The 14,443-nt window shown below is 43.3% G+C and overlaps 1 protein-coding gene across 5 annotated transcripts in view; it reads right to left on the reverse strand.

Moving 5' to 3' along the window:
• Positions 1–1,780: 1,780 nt before the first annotated feature.
• The window catches only part of SLC43A2 (solute carrier family 43 member 2), a 62,031-nt gene continuing 49,368 nt past the window's right edge, over positions 1,781–14,443 (reverse strand). For 3 of the 5 annotated variants that reach the window (XM_030536989.1, XM_030536990.1, XM_030536991.1), the window contains exons 12-15: positions 14,064–14,196; positions 11,787–11,860; positions 10,262–10,385; positions 8,195–8,356 (exon numbers count right to left, since the gene is read on the reverse strand). In XM_030536989.1, coding sequence (XP_030392849.1) covers positions 8,195–8,356; positions 10,262–10,385; positions 11,787–11,860; positions 14,064–14,196 — 493 coding nt within the window. Of the gene's footprint in view, positions 8,357–10,261; positions 10,386–11,786; positions 11,861–14,063; positions 14,197–14,443 lie in introns of all 5 variants that reach the window. The other 2 variants (XM_030536993.1, XM_030536992.1) reach the window with 1 other exon arrangement.

A 14,443-nucleotide genomic window follows, 5' to 3' on the forward strand; every position in this document is an offset into this window, starting at 1 on the left:
CGCTTAAAGACGATAAAGTGATTGCGGAGAAACTAAATGGATTCTTTGCTTCAGTCTTCACAGCTGAGGATGTTGGGGAAATTCCCAAACCTGAGCCAGCTTTTGTAGGTGACAAATCTGAGGAACTGTCACAGACTGATGTGTCACTAGAGGTGGTTTTGGAATTAATTGATAAACTCAACATTAAACAAGTCACCGGGACCAGATGGCATTCACCCAAGAGTTCTGAAAGAACTCAAATGTGAAGTTGCGGAACTATTAACTAAGGTTTGTAACCTGTCCTTTAAATCGGCTCCGGTACCCAATGACTGGAAGTTAGCTAATGTAACACCAATATTTAAAAAGGGCTCTAGAGGTGATCCCGGCAATTACAGACCAGTAAGTCTAATGTTGGTACCGGGCAAATTAGTCGAAACAATAGTTAAGAACAAAATTGTCAGACACAGAAAAACAAACTGTTGAGCAATAGTCAACATGGTTTCTGTAAAGGGAAATCGTGTCTTACTAATCTATTAGAGTTCTTTGAAGGGGTCAACAAACATGGGGACAAGGGGGATCCAGTGGACATAGTTTACTTAGATTTCCAGAAAGCCTTTGACAAGGTCCTTCACCAAAGGCTCTTACGTAAATTAAGCTGTCATGGGATAAAAGGGAAGGTCCTTTCATGGACTGAGAACTGGATAAAAGACAGGGAACAAAGGGTAGGAATGAATGGTAAATTCTCAGAATGGAGAGGGGTAACTAGTGGTGTTCCCCAAGGGTCAGTCCTAGGACCAATCCTAGTCAACTTATTCATAAATGATCTGGAGAAAGGGCTAAACAGTGAGGTGGCAAAGTTTGCAGATGATACTAAACTACTCAAGATAGTTAAGACCAAAGCAGATTGTGAAGAACTTCAAAAAGATCTCACAAAACTAAGTGATTGGGCAACAAAATGGCAAATGAAATATAATGTGGATAAATGTCAAGTAATGCACATTGGAAAAAATAGCCCCAACCATACATACAATATGATGGGGGCTAATCTAGCTACAACGAGTCAGGAAAAAGATCTTGGCGTCATCGTGGATAATTCTGTGAAGATGTCCACGCAGTGTGCAGAGGCGGTCAAAAAAGCAAACAGGATGTTAGGAATCATTAAAAAGGGGATAGAGAATAAGACTGAGAATATATTATTGCCCTTATATAAATCCATGGTACGCCCACATCTCGAATCCTGTGTACAGATGTGGTCTCCTCACCTCAAAAAGAGATATTCTAGCACTAGAAAAGGTTCAGAAAAGGGCAACTAAAATGATTAGGGGTTTGGAGAGGGTCCCATACAAGGAAAGATTAAAGAGGCTAGGCCTCTTCAGCTTGGAAAAGAGGAGACTAAGGGGGGATATGATAGAGGTATATAAAATCATGAGTGATGTGGAGAAAGTAGATAAGAAAAAGTTATTTACTTATTCCCATAATACAAGAACTAGGGGTCACCAAATTAAATTAATAGGCAGCAGGTTTAAAACAAATAAAAGGAAGTTCTTCTTCATACAGCGCAGTCAACTTGTGGAACCTGAGGAGGTTGTGAAGGTGGGGACTATAACAATGTTTAAAAGGGAACTGGATAAATTCATGGTGGCTAAGTCCATAAATGGCTATTAGCCATGAAGGGTAAAGAATGGTGTCCCTAGCCTCTGTTCATCAGAGGATGGAGATAGATGGCAGGAGAGAGATCACTTGATCATTGCCTTTTAGCTTCACTCCCTCTGGGGCACCTGGCATTGGCCACTGTCGGTAGACAGATACTGGGCTAGACGGACCTTTGGTCTGACCCGGTACGGACGTTCTTATGTTCTTAATAAAGACTACAAGAACCACACACACAACTTACACTAGTTTACCTAACCACATTAGCCTTCCAAAGTAGTGATACAGATTTACGAAAGCTTCAAGTAAACACAACGAATGTGTGTGTGGCGATTTTGGCAGTTAAAGCTGGGATCAAAGCAGTGCTAAGAAATCCTTTTTTACAAGAACTTGGGGAAAGCAGTACTAGATCAAAGTCAGGGGGTGAGGCAAAGAAAGTCCTGGCCACTCTAAAGCCCAGATGGATTCTGCTACTTGGCAGTTGAGATGCTAGTTCCTACAAACTCAAGATACTGCTGCAGATTAGTCTGCATGAGATATTCTCACACCCTCCAAAGCCAGCACACAACACTTTAACCCAACACTCAGCCATTAGCTCAGGAATCATCTTGACAACAGCAACCTTCTATACCACAGTCACAAATGGTAGAAGGGCAGGATCCAAAAAAAGTAGATACTTACACATCCCTCAGATTATTCTATTTTTGATCCCAGTCTTCTCACTAAAGAAAGAAAGTTACTGTGCTAAAGTCTGCAAGCTGGGGCATGTAGCTGGCTATCAATAACTATTCTCAAAGTCTATCTGTTTATGCCAAAACCATGACCCCATCCTGCAACCAGGCCCAGTGAAATAAAGCTATGATTTAGAATATCTTCTATGGAAGCCAAGTTTATGATGTGAAATTAAAAAAAACAAAAACAAAAAAAACACATGCAGACTTATTTATGAAGGTACCAGCCTTCTAAAGTACAGGGCTCTGTTATGTCAGCTACACAGAAAAGTGTCCCACATAGTAATGATTTTTTATTTTAAAATTAAAAAGTACCCAAATACTTATTCTTTTTAAGAACATATAGCAGTAAAGGTATGAACTACATTTCCCATTTCCTTCAAGAAGGCATTAGTTCCAATAAGGATTTGGCATTCAATGAGAGAAAACACAAGACAATTGGGGGTCCGTATGTATTTAACCTGTATGCTATTTCAGCATAGGGGAATACAGACAGAAAGAATTGCCAGAGCTAGAATTTTGCAGAAGTACTAGGGTTAACAATGCATACCCTTGCAAAAGTTGTCATCTCACTTACACGAAGGTCAGGACCAAATCTGTGTCTGATCTGAAAAAATGGTACCTTGAGCAGAAATGCGCCCAACAGCACCAGGCTCAGTCTGATGCAAACCTGACAAATTATTGCTAAAACAAGATTCTCTCATGTTTCTGGGTGGGGAAAGAAATTGGGGTCCTAATTCCCACCCTTGTGATTTTTAACCTTAATTTTCTGTTGGCTTTGGGGTGGGGCTTTTTGCATTTGAAGTCTGGTGTTTTTTCATTAGCTTGACAGAGGATGGACAAGTGGCTCTTTGGTTAAACTGCAGTACAATCCATTTGTCAGAAGGTACTGTGTAACGTCTATGCTTACATCTCCCACCTCTCCCCCCCAAGAGATCAAGGTGTTACCTTTACGATGCTCAGCCTCAAAAAGACTATAGTGATTAGTTTAATACCATTTATTATTTAGAGTACTGTAATAATACACATCACTTTACAAACACATAAGATGACACAGACCCTGCCCCCAGGAACATACAGTATAACTCAGACAAATACAAAAGGCAAAGAAGGAATGATCACGGCACTGGGAGGGGATTAATGCTTCAAGGTGAAAAGAAGTAGGTTTAGAGGAAGTAAAGGGAGGTTTGCTTGGCACATGGAAAGTTGTTCCAAGAAGCGGGGGAGGGAGGACAAACAAAAAAAAGGATTGGGTGGAGTGCAGGACAATGGGGGTTGAAGTGTGCACGGAGATGGGGTAGATAAGAATGTATCTGTTTCAGTTCCACAGAAGTGAATGTTGTGAAGTTTTCATTGAAAGGTGCTGTTTTATTGCCACTTCCCAGCAGAAGCACCTATCTACTGATGTAGATTAATAAATTCATATTAACTCTGCACTTGTAGATTGGAATACAGATTCATGTGGATACAGGCAGCCAGGAAAGTATCACTGAAAGGTGTAGCTACAAAAATATTGTAAGTATCTGCTTTGTCCTGCATTCCAATGTTTGTCTCTGTATTCTGTCTCCTAAACTAGTCAGCTTGTCAAAAGGGAAGCTTTCAACTTTACTGATGTAGTTTTAATTATAATCTCATTATTTTGCAGTTTTCCTCTAAAAGACCTGTGGAGTAGAGGCCACTCTCACTATGCTGGAGGCGGTTATATTACTGCAAAAGTGTTTAGGTTAGAATGAAACTCTCAGCAAAGTTTGCCTTTGTTTTCTGCAAATATCCACTGGCCAACCAGTTATATATTAAGGGCTGTTTTCCATACAGCTTTTGGATTTTTAGAATCCTAAATAAAAAGACCAATCATATGCAAACAAGTACCCATATCAATGCCAGAACCACCCCAAAATGCATGCACACTTTCTATACAGGCACCCCTTAAATACAGACTCTCAGAGGCAGCCACATCATAGAAACAAGCATTTGCAGACCAGCTGTGGGCCAGTCTTCTGTTTGCAGACATACAGGGGACATACACTGATGAGATGAGATGTCTCTTTTTGGATTGGAAGTGCTGTGAAGTGAGTGATGCACAGAAAGCATCTGAATGCTAGAAAACTTTTCTAGCAATTGGAGATTATGAAATTGATGCAACCCATTTGCTAAAATTTCAACATTAATGCATTTAAAGCACCTGTGCAGTAGTAGGGGTTCTTCTCTGGATCATGCCTCTGGACACATTGAGGACAAATACCTCATTAAACTCACTCTGCTGTTAAGGAAACATGTTCATGGGCAGCTTAATTTATGATAGCAAGACATATTAAGTAGGAAGTGTCCTTGCAGAATACACATGATATACAGGAAAGGACTATATTCACCATTGTAGGGGTGGGAGTATTTTGGTTGTCCGGTTAGACTTTTACATAGACCTAAAAGTCTCTTGTTTCTCAGCACTTATATCACTCTCATCACCATCTTAGCATCTTAGCCCTTTACAATATTAAATATTCTAAAGCATCTTATAAAGCCAGGTTATCAAACAGTTGTGGCCAGATCTGGTCCAGGTAACTAATTCATGAGAGCCCCATAACTAGGTTCTCCACAATCTCAGTTTAATTTTTTAGTAAATTATGTTTCTAACCTACATGAGGGCAGAGGTAACCTTTCACCTATGAACCAATTGTAAGCCGTCACCACAATGCCAGCCTGAGGCTGCAGAGACTATGAAACAATGACTCTGGCATTAATTCCTCTGCCTTCTATTCAAGTGAATAGGGTATCAGTTCTAAAGCTGAGAGCTCACACATCTATGTCAACATTAATGATTGCATTGCTGGAATAGGAGGGAAGTAGGAGTTGCAATTAGGGGATGTAAATGCAGGAATAAATGTTTAGTTATTCCATAAATGCTGTATTGTCCTGATTTCTGTGTGAGCCTCCTACAAACATCAGTGTGGTCTCTGCTGTGGAACAAGGGGAATGTGCCCCCTGAATTTATATCCTAGTCCCCTTACCATGATTAAACAGAATCTTGGGCTCTCCTCTAATGAGTTTGAGACCCTGGTTAATAAGGTTTCCATGCAGCTAAGCTGTAAGGTCATGCAGTTGGCAGGCTGTGATTCTCAGACTGTCTGCAATCGTAAGGCATGGAACTAAGGATTCTGGTTGCAATTTTCAAAAGCACCTACTGACTTTGGATGCTCAGAGACAGTTTAAAAGGGCCTGTTTTAGGGAGGGTGGGTGTTCAACACTTTCTGAAAATTAGGCCCCTTTAAACTCTCATATTGGGCATCTAAAATCACTAGTCAGTCACTTTTGAAAATTAGGTCTCTGTCTTTATCACACTATTCTCCAAAGCTGATGGAGTAAGCTGACTGCAGTTCATGCCACAATTCGGACTCAAAAATTTTATTAAAATTCTGATGCATTATGTGAACTGATCTTTCCTTGCTGAGTAAACAGTACAGGAGTGAGCAGGTGTGCAATATCAGAGCAGTTAGGTGCAGCAACACTTGGCAATACAGAATGCAGAAATCTACAGAAAACCATCCAGAAATACTGTAATTACAAGGATATTAAATTATTGCTGGTGTGTCTTCCAAGCATATATGTTCTTCAGATTTTTCTCTACTGTTTAAGGCCTAAATTGCCAAGTTGAGCTGTACTCCCTAATTGTTGCTCGACACAAGGAAAAGAAGCTGAGAAGGGCAGTAAAACATCTCCAAAGCTCCTCAAACTTGTAAGAAGCCACCAGAATAGAATAAAATAATTTTGCATTGATGCAGTATTGCAGCATAAGACATGGTTGCTTTTGAAGTGTGACAACTGATAAAGGCAACAGGTAAAAACCTCCAAATGTTTAAAATATACTCCTTAAGGGGAAGGAATCTACTCAAAACAAGCAAGCAGCTCTGAAATAAATGTTTTGTAAACAGCTTACGGGATTTTACAATACAGTAACACCAGAGGGCGCTGCTGCTCAATTATTATGCACAAGCAATCTAACTAGGGTGAAGAGTCTTAAGGATTCTAACAGTGATTCTTTTCCATGGTGCCATTTAGAATGCCTGCAGAGCTTACTCTTTAAAATGGAAAGGGCTCGGGTAGCCTGCTCACCTGAATGTTTTAATTCTGTATAGCAAAGGTGTTGGCTTTCCTGACAAACTCCCCCTCTTCCCCCCTAGTTCCAAAGTCACTTCCAACAGAGCATTCAGATACACCATTGTTTCTTAATCCCAGTTTGGAGTTACTGGACAGCGACAGCAGAGTTTTGTGCTTTTCCTGCCTGGCTTAGAGGTGAAGTTCAAGAAACTCACCCCTGTGCCAGGCATTGGAGATACTGTAAGACTGAGAAAGCACCACTACTGGATTTGCCATAGAACACCAGACTCAGGGTTTTCCATAATCTCCCCACTATCACAATCACTAGCTCAGCCCAGCCACTAGGAGTGTTAATGCATACCAGCCACTGGCATTTAACCAGTGTTGTGTAACCCTGCTCAGAGCAGGTCGAGATGGAACACGGGCAGCTTGTCTGCACTAGGGCTCCTACCATAGAGCTGAGTCACCGATAGCAATAGCAGGAAGGTTATGGAAAAAACAAAGTCCAGTGTAGACAAGGCCTAGGAAAGGCATGGCTAGAAGAGATAAGGAGGCCAATAATTCCCTTTGTATTCTCTCCATTTCTGAGCAGGGACCTCTTCAGGTACCCCCAGTCCACTTTTCTGTGAAGTCTACCCAACCCACAGTCAGTGATCTCCATCTGTCCTGTCCAGAAAGAGCACAGACATCCTAGGAGGCTCCTCTCACACTGCCAGCCAGCAACTTTTTGGTCAGTTACAGTTAAGTTGGTGTTCAGCAGTTCAGAGTGATGGATTCTCTCAAAGGGGGCTGTTCTCTGAGCACAGGATGTTAAGAGGCTACTGCTGTGAGGTCCTGCTGAGATTTAGTGAAATTGTCTCACCATGTCAATCTTCCATGTGGTCACAGGATCCAGTTACTACATGCAAGTCCATTTCTGCACTGTTGGTTCTTTTCAACAGTAAGATAAAATCAACAAAACCAGCACCTAGAAACAAAGTTGTTTTGCACCATAGGACCCAGTTTGAAAAAGCCTTTCAGCTCTGCTCAAAGATTATCTCCACACTACCAGCTGCTGCTCCTCTCCCAGGGTCACTGCAGGGAGAGGAGAAGAAAGGCAACACTTCTTGAAGCACTTCAGACAAGTTCCAATTTCCAGCTGAATGGTTCAAGACAGCAGGCATCTTACTATGTAGAGAAAGCTTACAGGTGGGGGTAGAGGACTCTCAGGCTGCTGGAGTGTGGGGAGGGGGAAGAGCAGTCAGCTGGACCCGTCATTTTGGCACATGTGGCAGAATCCATTGCTCACTAACCATCTCTTTAGATTATATGGAGAAAAAGTTTGAGTTCAGCATCAGAGATTAGTGTTTAGCAATGAACTGAAAATCTACTTCTGCAAGACACAGCAGGAAGTCCCCTTTCCAATGTGCACAGCACAGGGATTTCAAGCAAGGGACTAGTGTCCTGTAGCCAAGCTTGGTAATGGTGAGTAAAATATTCTCCTGCTGCCAAGACAGTGCCAGTTAGGGCAGGCTTCAGCTCATTCAATTTGTGATCTGTGTAGCTTTTAGAAAAGGAAAGAAGAGGGAGGCCTCCTCCTGGCATGTGTCTCAGAAACACACACAGTCTTTACTCTAAGACAGCAGACCATGCTGTGTGAAGCTGGCAGAGCATGGAGATAAGGATCATGACTTGGGCCAGAGGTAGACCCACTGAAGTGGCAGGGGAACTCGTGAAGAGGAGGCTCTGTTTGAAGCACTGGCTTAAACAAAGGCTTCCTCATTGGGAGTACCATTGATTTTGAGGAAGAGTTTGGCATCATCACTTCTCTGCTGTTTCTCTCTTTCTAGCCTGCGTTTATAGCAGATCAGATAGATCGGCAGGCAGAAGCCCAGCATACTCACTCCAAGAAGCCCCACGTTCACCTACAAGGACAGAGACAAGCAGCATTAGAGATAGGTAGAAAGAAACAATTCAGTTGCACGCGCGCGCCGCACCACACACACACAAAAAGGTGGCCCCAAGGCCTCATTATTCCACCCACCCACGCTGGACGTGAGAGATGCCCCACTCAATCCATCTGCAACAGCTTACATTTTAGTTATACAGCATTACTAGCAGAGTCTGCATAGAGAGCTACTGGCAAATGCTGCAAAAGCAGGTCAGTCAGTGCCATGTTTGAAGAATGTCTTGCTAGACAGAAAAGGCAAGGCAGAGCAGTCACAGCCATGGCTATGACGGACTTCAGCCAATCTATAGCACTGACATTTTCTCAGTCTCTCATGCTCATGGGAAGGAGAAGGGGAAGAGGCAGAACAGAGATTGAGGCTATTCCATGCCAACACTGCTGGCCCTGCAGTTGAGCTAAGTACTACTGGAGTGCACACAGCATCTGCAGTGGTGGTTTTCCTAAGAGCTGGCTGTCATACTCAGGAATTAAGCTTCGTCCTGCCTAGCTTGACTCCACTCACTCATGAGACTGCTTGCAGGCTTCCTCTTCATTCCTGCACCTCCAACAGAGCCATGTAATCCTTCTGATGCAATCTATCCTTGCCCCTTTTAAGCAGCTCTGCTTCAGGACTTTAAGCAAGTTGCCTGATATAAGGTTGGTGAGAAAGACCACACACAGCCCCCATCCTGGACAGGCACCTGACCTTCACAACTCAAGATTAGTGCAAGCAGCAACCCAAAATTCAGTGCTCACTGGGAATACTGAGGCTTGCAGCTCACTGGTGAGAAGTTCTGCTGCATTCACTATCAAAGGGAGAGAGAGAGAGAGAGTCCCACCTAACAAATGATCTCACTACACCTGCTGCACATGAACTGGTAACAGAAATTAATGCTGCAGCTTCCCTTCCCCTTCTTAGGTTCTTTCCATTCATACTGGTAGTTGTGGTGTTTCACTGCATAAATAAATAATGAACTTCTAGAAAGAAAAAAAAATTCAGCCTGTCTTCTTGAAGGCATTTAGGGCAGCCAAAGACAAAACGGACAGGTCCAAAAGCATACAGAATTCCTAACACATCTGAGAGCTGCTGAATATCTTCTAGAATACCTCCATCTGCACAGGAAAGGAACATCTCCTGGAGGGGCCCATCATCACTGCCAGCACTCCCAAAGGAAAGACATCTGATTCCTCATCTTTATTGAGCAGAACCCCTTTCTGCAGACTTACTCCTGACCTCTCAAGGAGAACATGAGCCCTATGGCCCTACAACCATGTTTCCTAAGGCTAATGACAGACCCCAGCAGAGCTGGGTCAGCAATCCAAACCAGTCTCATACTGCTGGAAGTGTGAACAGGAGTCTCCTCATCCCCATTTCCCATATCATTGGTCAGATTCCAGCACTCACCGCTACTCGTATAAAGAATCATCTACCCTGGAATGCCCAGGCACATGGCATCAGCCAAAACGATGGCTAGATTTAACACAGGGCTCATTAACTTTAACCACACATCTTACTAAAAGATAATGTGAGTTAAGAGAAGTTTAATAAGGCATAGTCTGGTCTGTGCAGGCATTAAATTAGGAAGGAATCTATAAAACATACCCCAGAAATAAACAGCATTGCACTTGGGTGAGCAGGCTGCCTTCCTCTAGGGGAGTTATTGGCCACAGTCTGAGGTGAGCAGTGTACTTCAGGACCCACAGTCAAACATCAGTGCCCACCCCTAGATAGCTGATCACAGCATAGGTCTGTGCATAGAATTACCTTCATTTTGGTTGGTTCTGTTGAAAAGGAATCCCCTCCCCACAAATGAAGTGAACCCCACCACCAACCCTTCATGCTAAGTTTGGGGCAGACTATATTTACTCTTCCCTCCCTTACCCAAAGAGGGTCTCCTTTCAATGGTCCCATCATTGCCAGGAACAAGGGCTGCTGCAGAAGAGCAAAGAGGGCACTGACCAAAGACTGCAGTCCCGTCAAGCTGCCAAACTGCGTTGAGGGGTATCTGTCGACGCAGAAAGCAACATAATTACCACACCCCACCTTGAATCTTTTGTGCTACTCAGGGAACCAGACTGGGCATCCCTCCCAGCTCAGCTGTACAGAACTCAGGAATTTCTCCTTGTGTATGAATATTATGTGTATTAAGATTGGCATTTAAGGCGATGCAATTCAGGGGCCAAGTGTCTCTTCTCTGGATTATTCTCTGCCTGAATTTTCAAATTTAGGGTTTTTTGTTTGTTTTTTTAAACACATAAAATTGCAGATTAAACATAGTGCCATAGTCAGCACAGGCCAGTTGTATTCTGTAACTCTTGATGGAGTGCTTCTCAGTACTCAAAGGAAACAAAAAAGGGTGAAAACAATAGTTTTTTGTAGGGGCTTCTTCAAATTGTACACCCGTCTGAGCCAGCATCTGAGGCTAGGCCATCAGTTTCATTCCCATAACTCATCTGGGCACAACTAACTCACTCTGGAAACCCTGAACAATGGGTTAGCATGTGCCAGACATGTTTTCCTATTTAGAAAAAAAGTCTGATCCTCTGCCAAGTTCAACTATGTTGTTGATTGGAAAGTCGCTGAGTAGTAGATATTACTTATGAAAAGCAAGTCTTAGGACAGGTTAATGTCTGTTTTTCCATGGTTGTGCAATTTTTAAATTTGACACTGAGAAAAAGAGGTGGGGTTGGACAAAACTAACATCTTTAAAAAAAAAGTTATCTGCAGCAAAGGTTATTGATCTGTTTATCCATTAGTCCAAGAGTTCAGGTCAGAGGAAATGGATCTTCCCATTGCTAAGTAAGTTTTTTTAGTTTTGGAAGAGAACACTGATGTATATATATTGAGAACTTGTATATGCTGGATACAGAATGGATGGTCCACGCTACTGGGTAAAGGTGCGTAGGCCTCATTAACTGTGTTTATTTTGAGCAATGCTCTGACAAGCTGATAAGTGTCTAGAAACAGCTCCATTTGCAGAGCAGACTAGCTATGTGCCCCAGAAGTCAGAGTGCCCTGACCAATATTTAATCAAGACATGTACCTGTACCTATATGTACTCATAATTAGGGAAAGTTAGCTACAAATTTCAAGCTTTTTAACCCATATGATGGTGAAGCCAGTTTAGGACGAATTGCACCTGAGGTCCACATTAAGCGTATCTGTGCTTATTTCACTGCAGTAAGTAACTATAGGTCAGCATTAGGCACAAGCAAGAAAAGTAATCACCTGGGACACTGCAGTCCTGCTGCCAAGTCCTATGGTGACACCGAGTAAGCCATAAGTGGACTCGGTTGTTCCCTCTGACAGCAGGATCTCACCATCATGTGTCCCTTCCACCCTGGGTCTTTGGGTAATCAAACCCTCAGGCCAGTCACATGCTGTATATGAGCAAGGTTAGACTTACACAGCTGCATAGAGGCCTCCCACCGCTGAGTGGATGAATCCTCTCACTATCGTGTGCAAAATGAAGGAAAGGATCTGAAAGAAGCAGAAAAAATGCTCAATAGCAGTCTAAAACCACCACTCCACCTCTGTCCCTGCTGCTCCTCCAGTTCCACGAGAGGCTTAAGCAGCTCCAGAAACAAAGCCCCCCCTCACATACTAGTGTCAGCACAAGGACACAGACTGTTTGTCTGAGATGATGGCACATTGTGCTTTCTGAACCTGACATCTTTTTCTCTTGAAAATTGTTACATGTCAGCTGAGATGTTGACAATTGCAGCAGAAGAGCAATCTCTTTTAAAGGTTCCATATAATAGGAGCATATGGATTACACTCTTGGATCTAGCTAGCTAACATGGCCTGATCTGATCTACTTCAATGGGCTTTAGATCAGGGCCCCTGGTACCCCCCATGGCTGAGTGGCACCTAAAATTAAGATCTCTCTCTTCCCCTTCTCTTCAGTCAGAGCTGTGGTCCAGCTAGTCAATACCTTCTTCCCCAATGCTAAGGAACAGGACACCATGCAGTTAATCTTCTGTTAACATCATCATGTTTGTACCCTAGAATGTACCCTTTCACCCCAAGTTCCTAACTCTGCCTGGAATTTGTTCCCAGTTACAGTTCCCCTTTCTGCCAAGGAGTATATCCCACACTTCAGTCTGTCTGCAGAAGGGAGGTTGCTGTTCTGAAAGCATATCCTTGGGTTTTAAAATGGTTCTGGCACTTGAACCATTACTGGAAATGCCAAAGTTGAAGACAGATCTGCATGCCTGCTCTCCCCTTAGCTTTATTCACTCACTTCCAGCTTGATTCTCTCTAATAGCTTTGAGAGAAACAAAAAACAAAAAAAAAATTCAGTGTTTGCGGGGGGGGGGGGGCGGCTGAGGAGAGGAAAAGCTGGCATCTTCCCAGTGCATTTTGTGCTATAGAAATGTGGGGCTGGATGGAAACTCGAGAGGTCATCAAGTCCTGTCCCCTGATGTCTCATACCTCTGCCAGGTGCATACCACAGGCCAAACATTTACATATGTATAACCCCACTGACACTAAAGGGCGTAACAAAGGACAACATTTGGCCCACGACTTGAACTGGAGTCTGTGCAGGTATCATGCTGTTCTGCTTTACAGATTTTCCAGGAACCTCCTGTTTATCTGTAGCTCATGCCTGGATTAACAAAGGCACTACTGACAAGAGCTGGTGCTCTAGGCCTAAATCTTAGGGTTTTTATTTATTTATTTTACATGAAAGTGTGTGTGTTTATAGTCCTCATACTTGCAAAGGCCTGAAAACAGGAACACAGTGCAGACCTACTCAGTGACATCTGCCTGAGCCTGCAAAGTGCCCAAAGCAACAGCTCTAAAAAGGTGTTAACTGCCCCCATACCTTTAACTGGATTATCTCTGAAACTCACTAGACTGGGGGGCCCTGCCAAGACTAGCCCAACAGAGGACTCCGCTTGGAGATGCATCTTTGCCATTAGCCTCCCCAGTGTTGCCAACTCTAGTGATTTTTCCTAAACCTCCAGCTTCTGGACTCAGATGATTACAGGGAGTCTCAAAATTTAATTTAAAATATAAAAAGTAAGTTTCTAGCTTTTGAGGTTAATAAGAAAAGCAAGTAGAGTGGTTTAAAACAGAGTTACAAGTAGTGAACACTGGGGGGGTCTCTATTTTCCTTCTAGTTTTTGAGTCTGACTCAGGATTTTTGAATGTGGTGGCCAATGCTGCATCATGGCTCTACTAGAAGAGCCCACCCCGCATAGAGGTAGAGCCATGCTGTAGCCATAGCATGGGGAGTCTGGCCACAGCACTGGGGCAGAGCCGAGAAGGACCCAGTTTGTCTTAGCCTGTCTTTATTCTAATATTATGTTTTAATTTATCCAAGACAGTTTCACCACACATTTAGCCCAGGAACCATAGGGAACCAACTTCCCCTCTGCCCCAGACCCCAACCTCACTCTACTCCTTTCCCCAAGCCCCTGCTCCATCCCACCTCTTCTCCCCCAAGCATGCTCCGTCCCCACCTCCAGCCCCTGCATTCTGTTTTTGAGCAGGAGACACTGGGAGGAGTGATCAGTGGGGCCGGCGGCAGGGGAGAGGTGCTGGGGAAGACAGGGGAGGCTTGGCTGCCGATGGGTGCTAAGCACCCACTAATTTTTCTCCAGCCCTGGAGCACCCACAGAGTCAGCATCTATGCCAGGAACCTTGCAGTACACCACTCCTTTTGTGAAATACTCACCTGCAAAGGCAGGTTAGGAATGAGACAGGTAATTCCAAATCCAACTAGTAGTATGTTGGTGAACACAAAAGCTCTCGTCGCATTCGAAATCTTCTGAATCTGGCGATCACGTTTTTTCTTTTTTTTACCATCTCTGGTGGGAAAGCAAGGAATATATCACACAGGCAGTGCAGCAGCTACTAGAACTCACAACTAGGAACCTGAGAAGTTAAGAGGATAAAAGAAACCAAAATCCCCACATTGGCATACCTGAGTCTTGGCCTGTACCTGAGACTCCAGCCTCATCTACAAATAGAAGTTGCATCATTTAACTAAAATAGTTTATGGCAATCAGTTTAGTTAAATTGGTGCAAATCCCTATATGGACTCAGTCATCAATT

This window comes from Gopherus evgoodei, chromosome 17, assembly GCF_007399415.2.
Source record: "Gopherus evgoodei ecotype Sinaloan lineage chromosome 17, rGopEvg1_v1.p, whole genome shotgun sequence".
NCBI classification, from domain to species: Eukaryota; Metazoa; Chordata; order Testudines; family Testudinidae; genus Gopherus; species Gopherus evgoodei.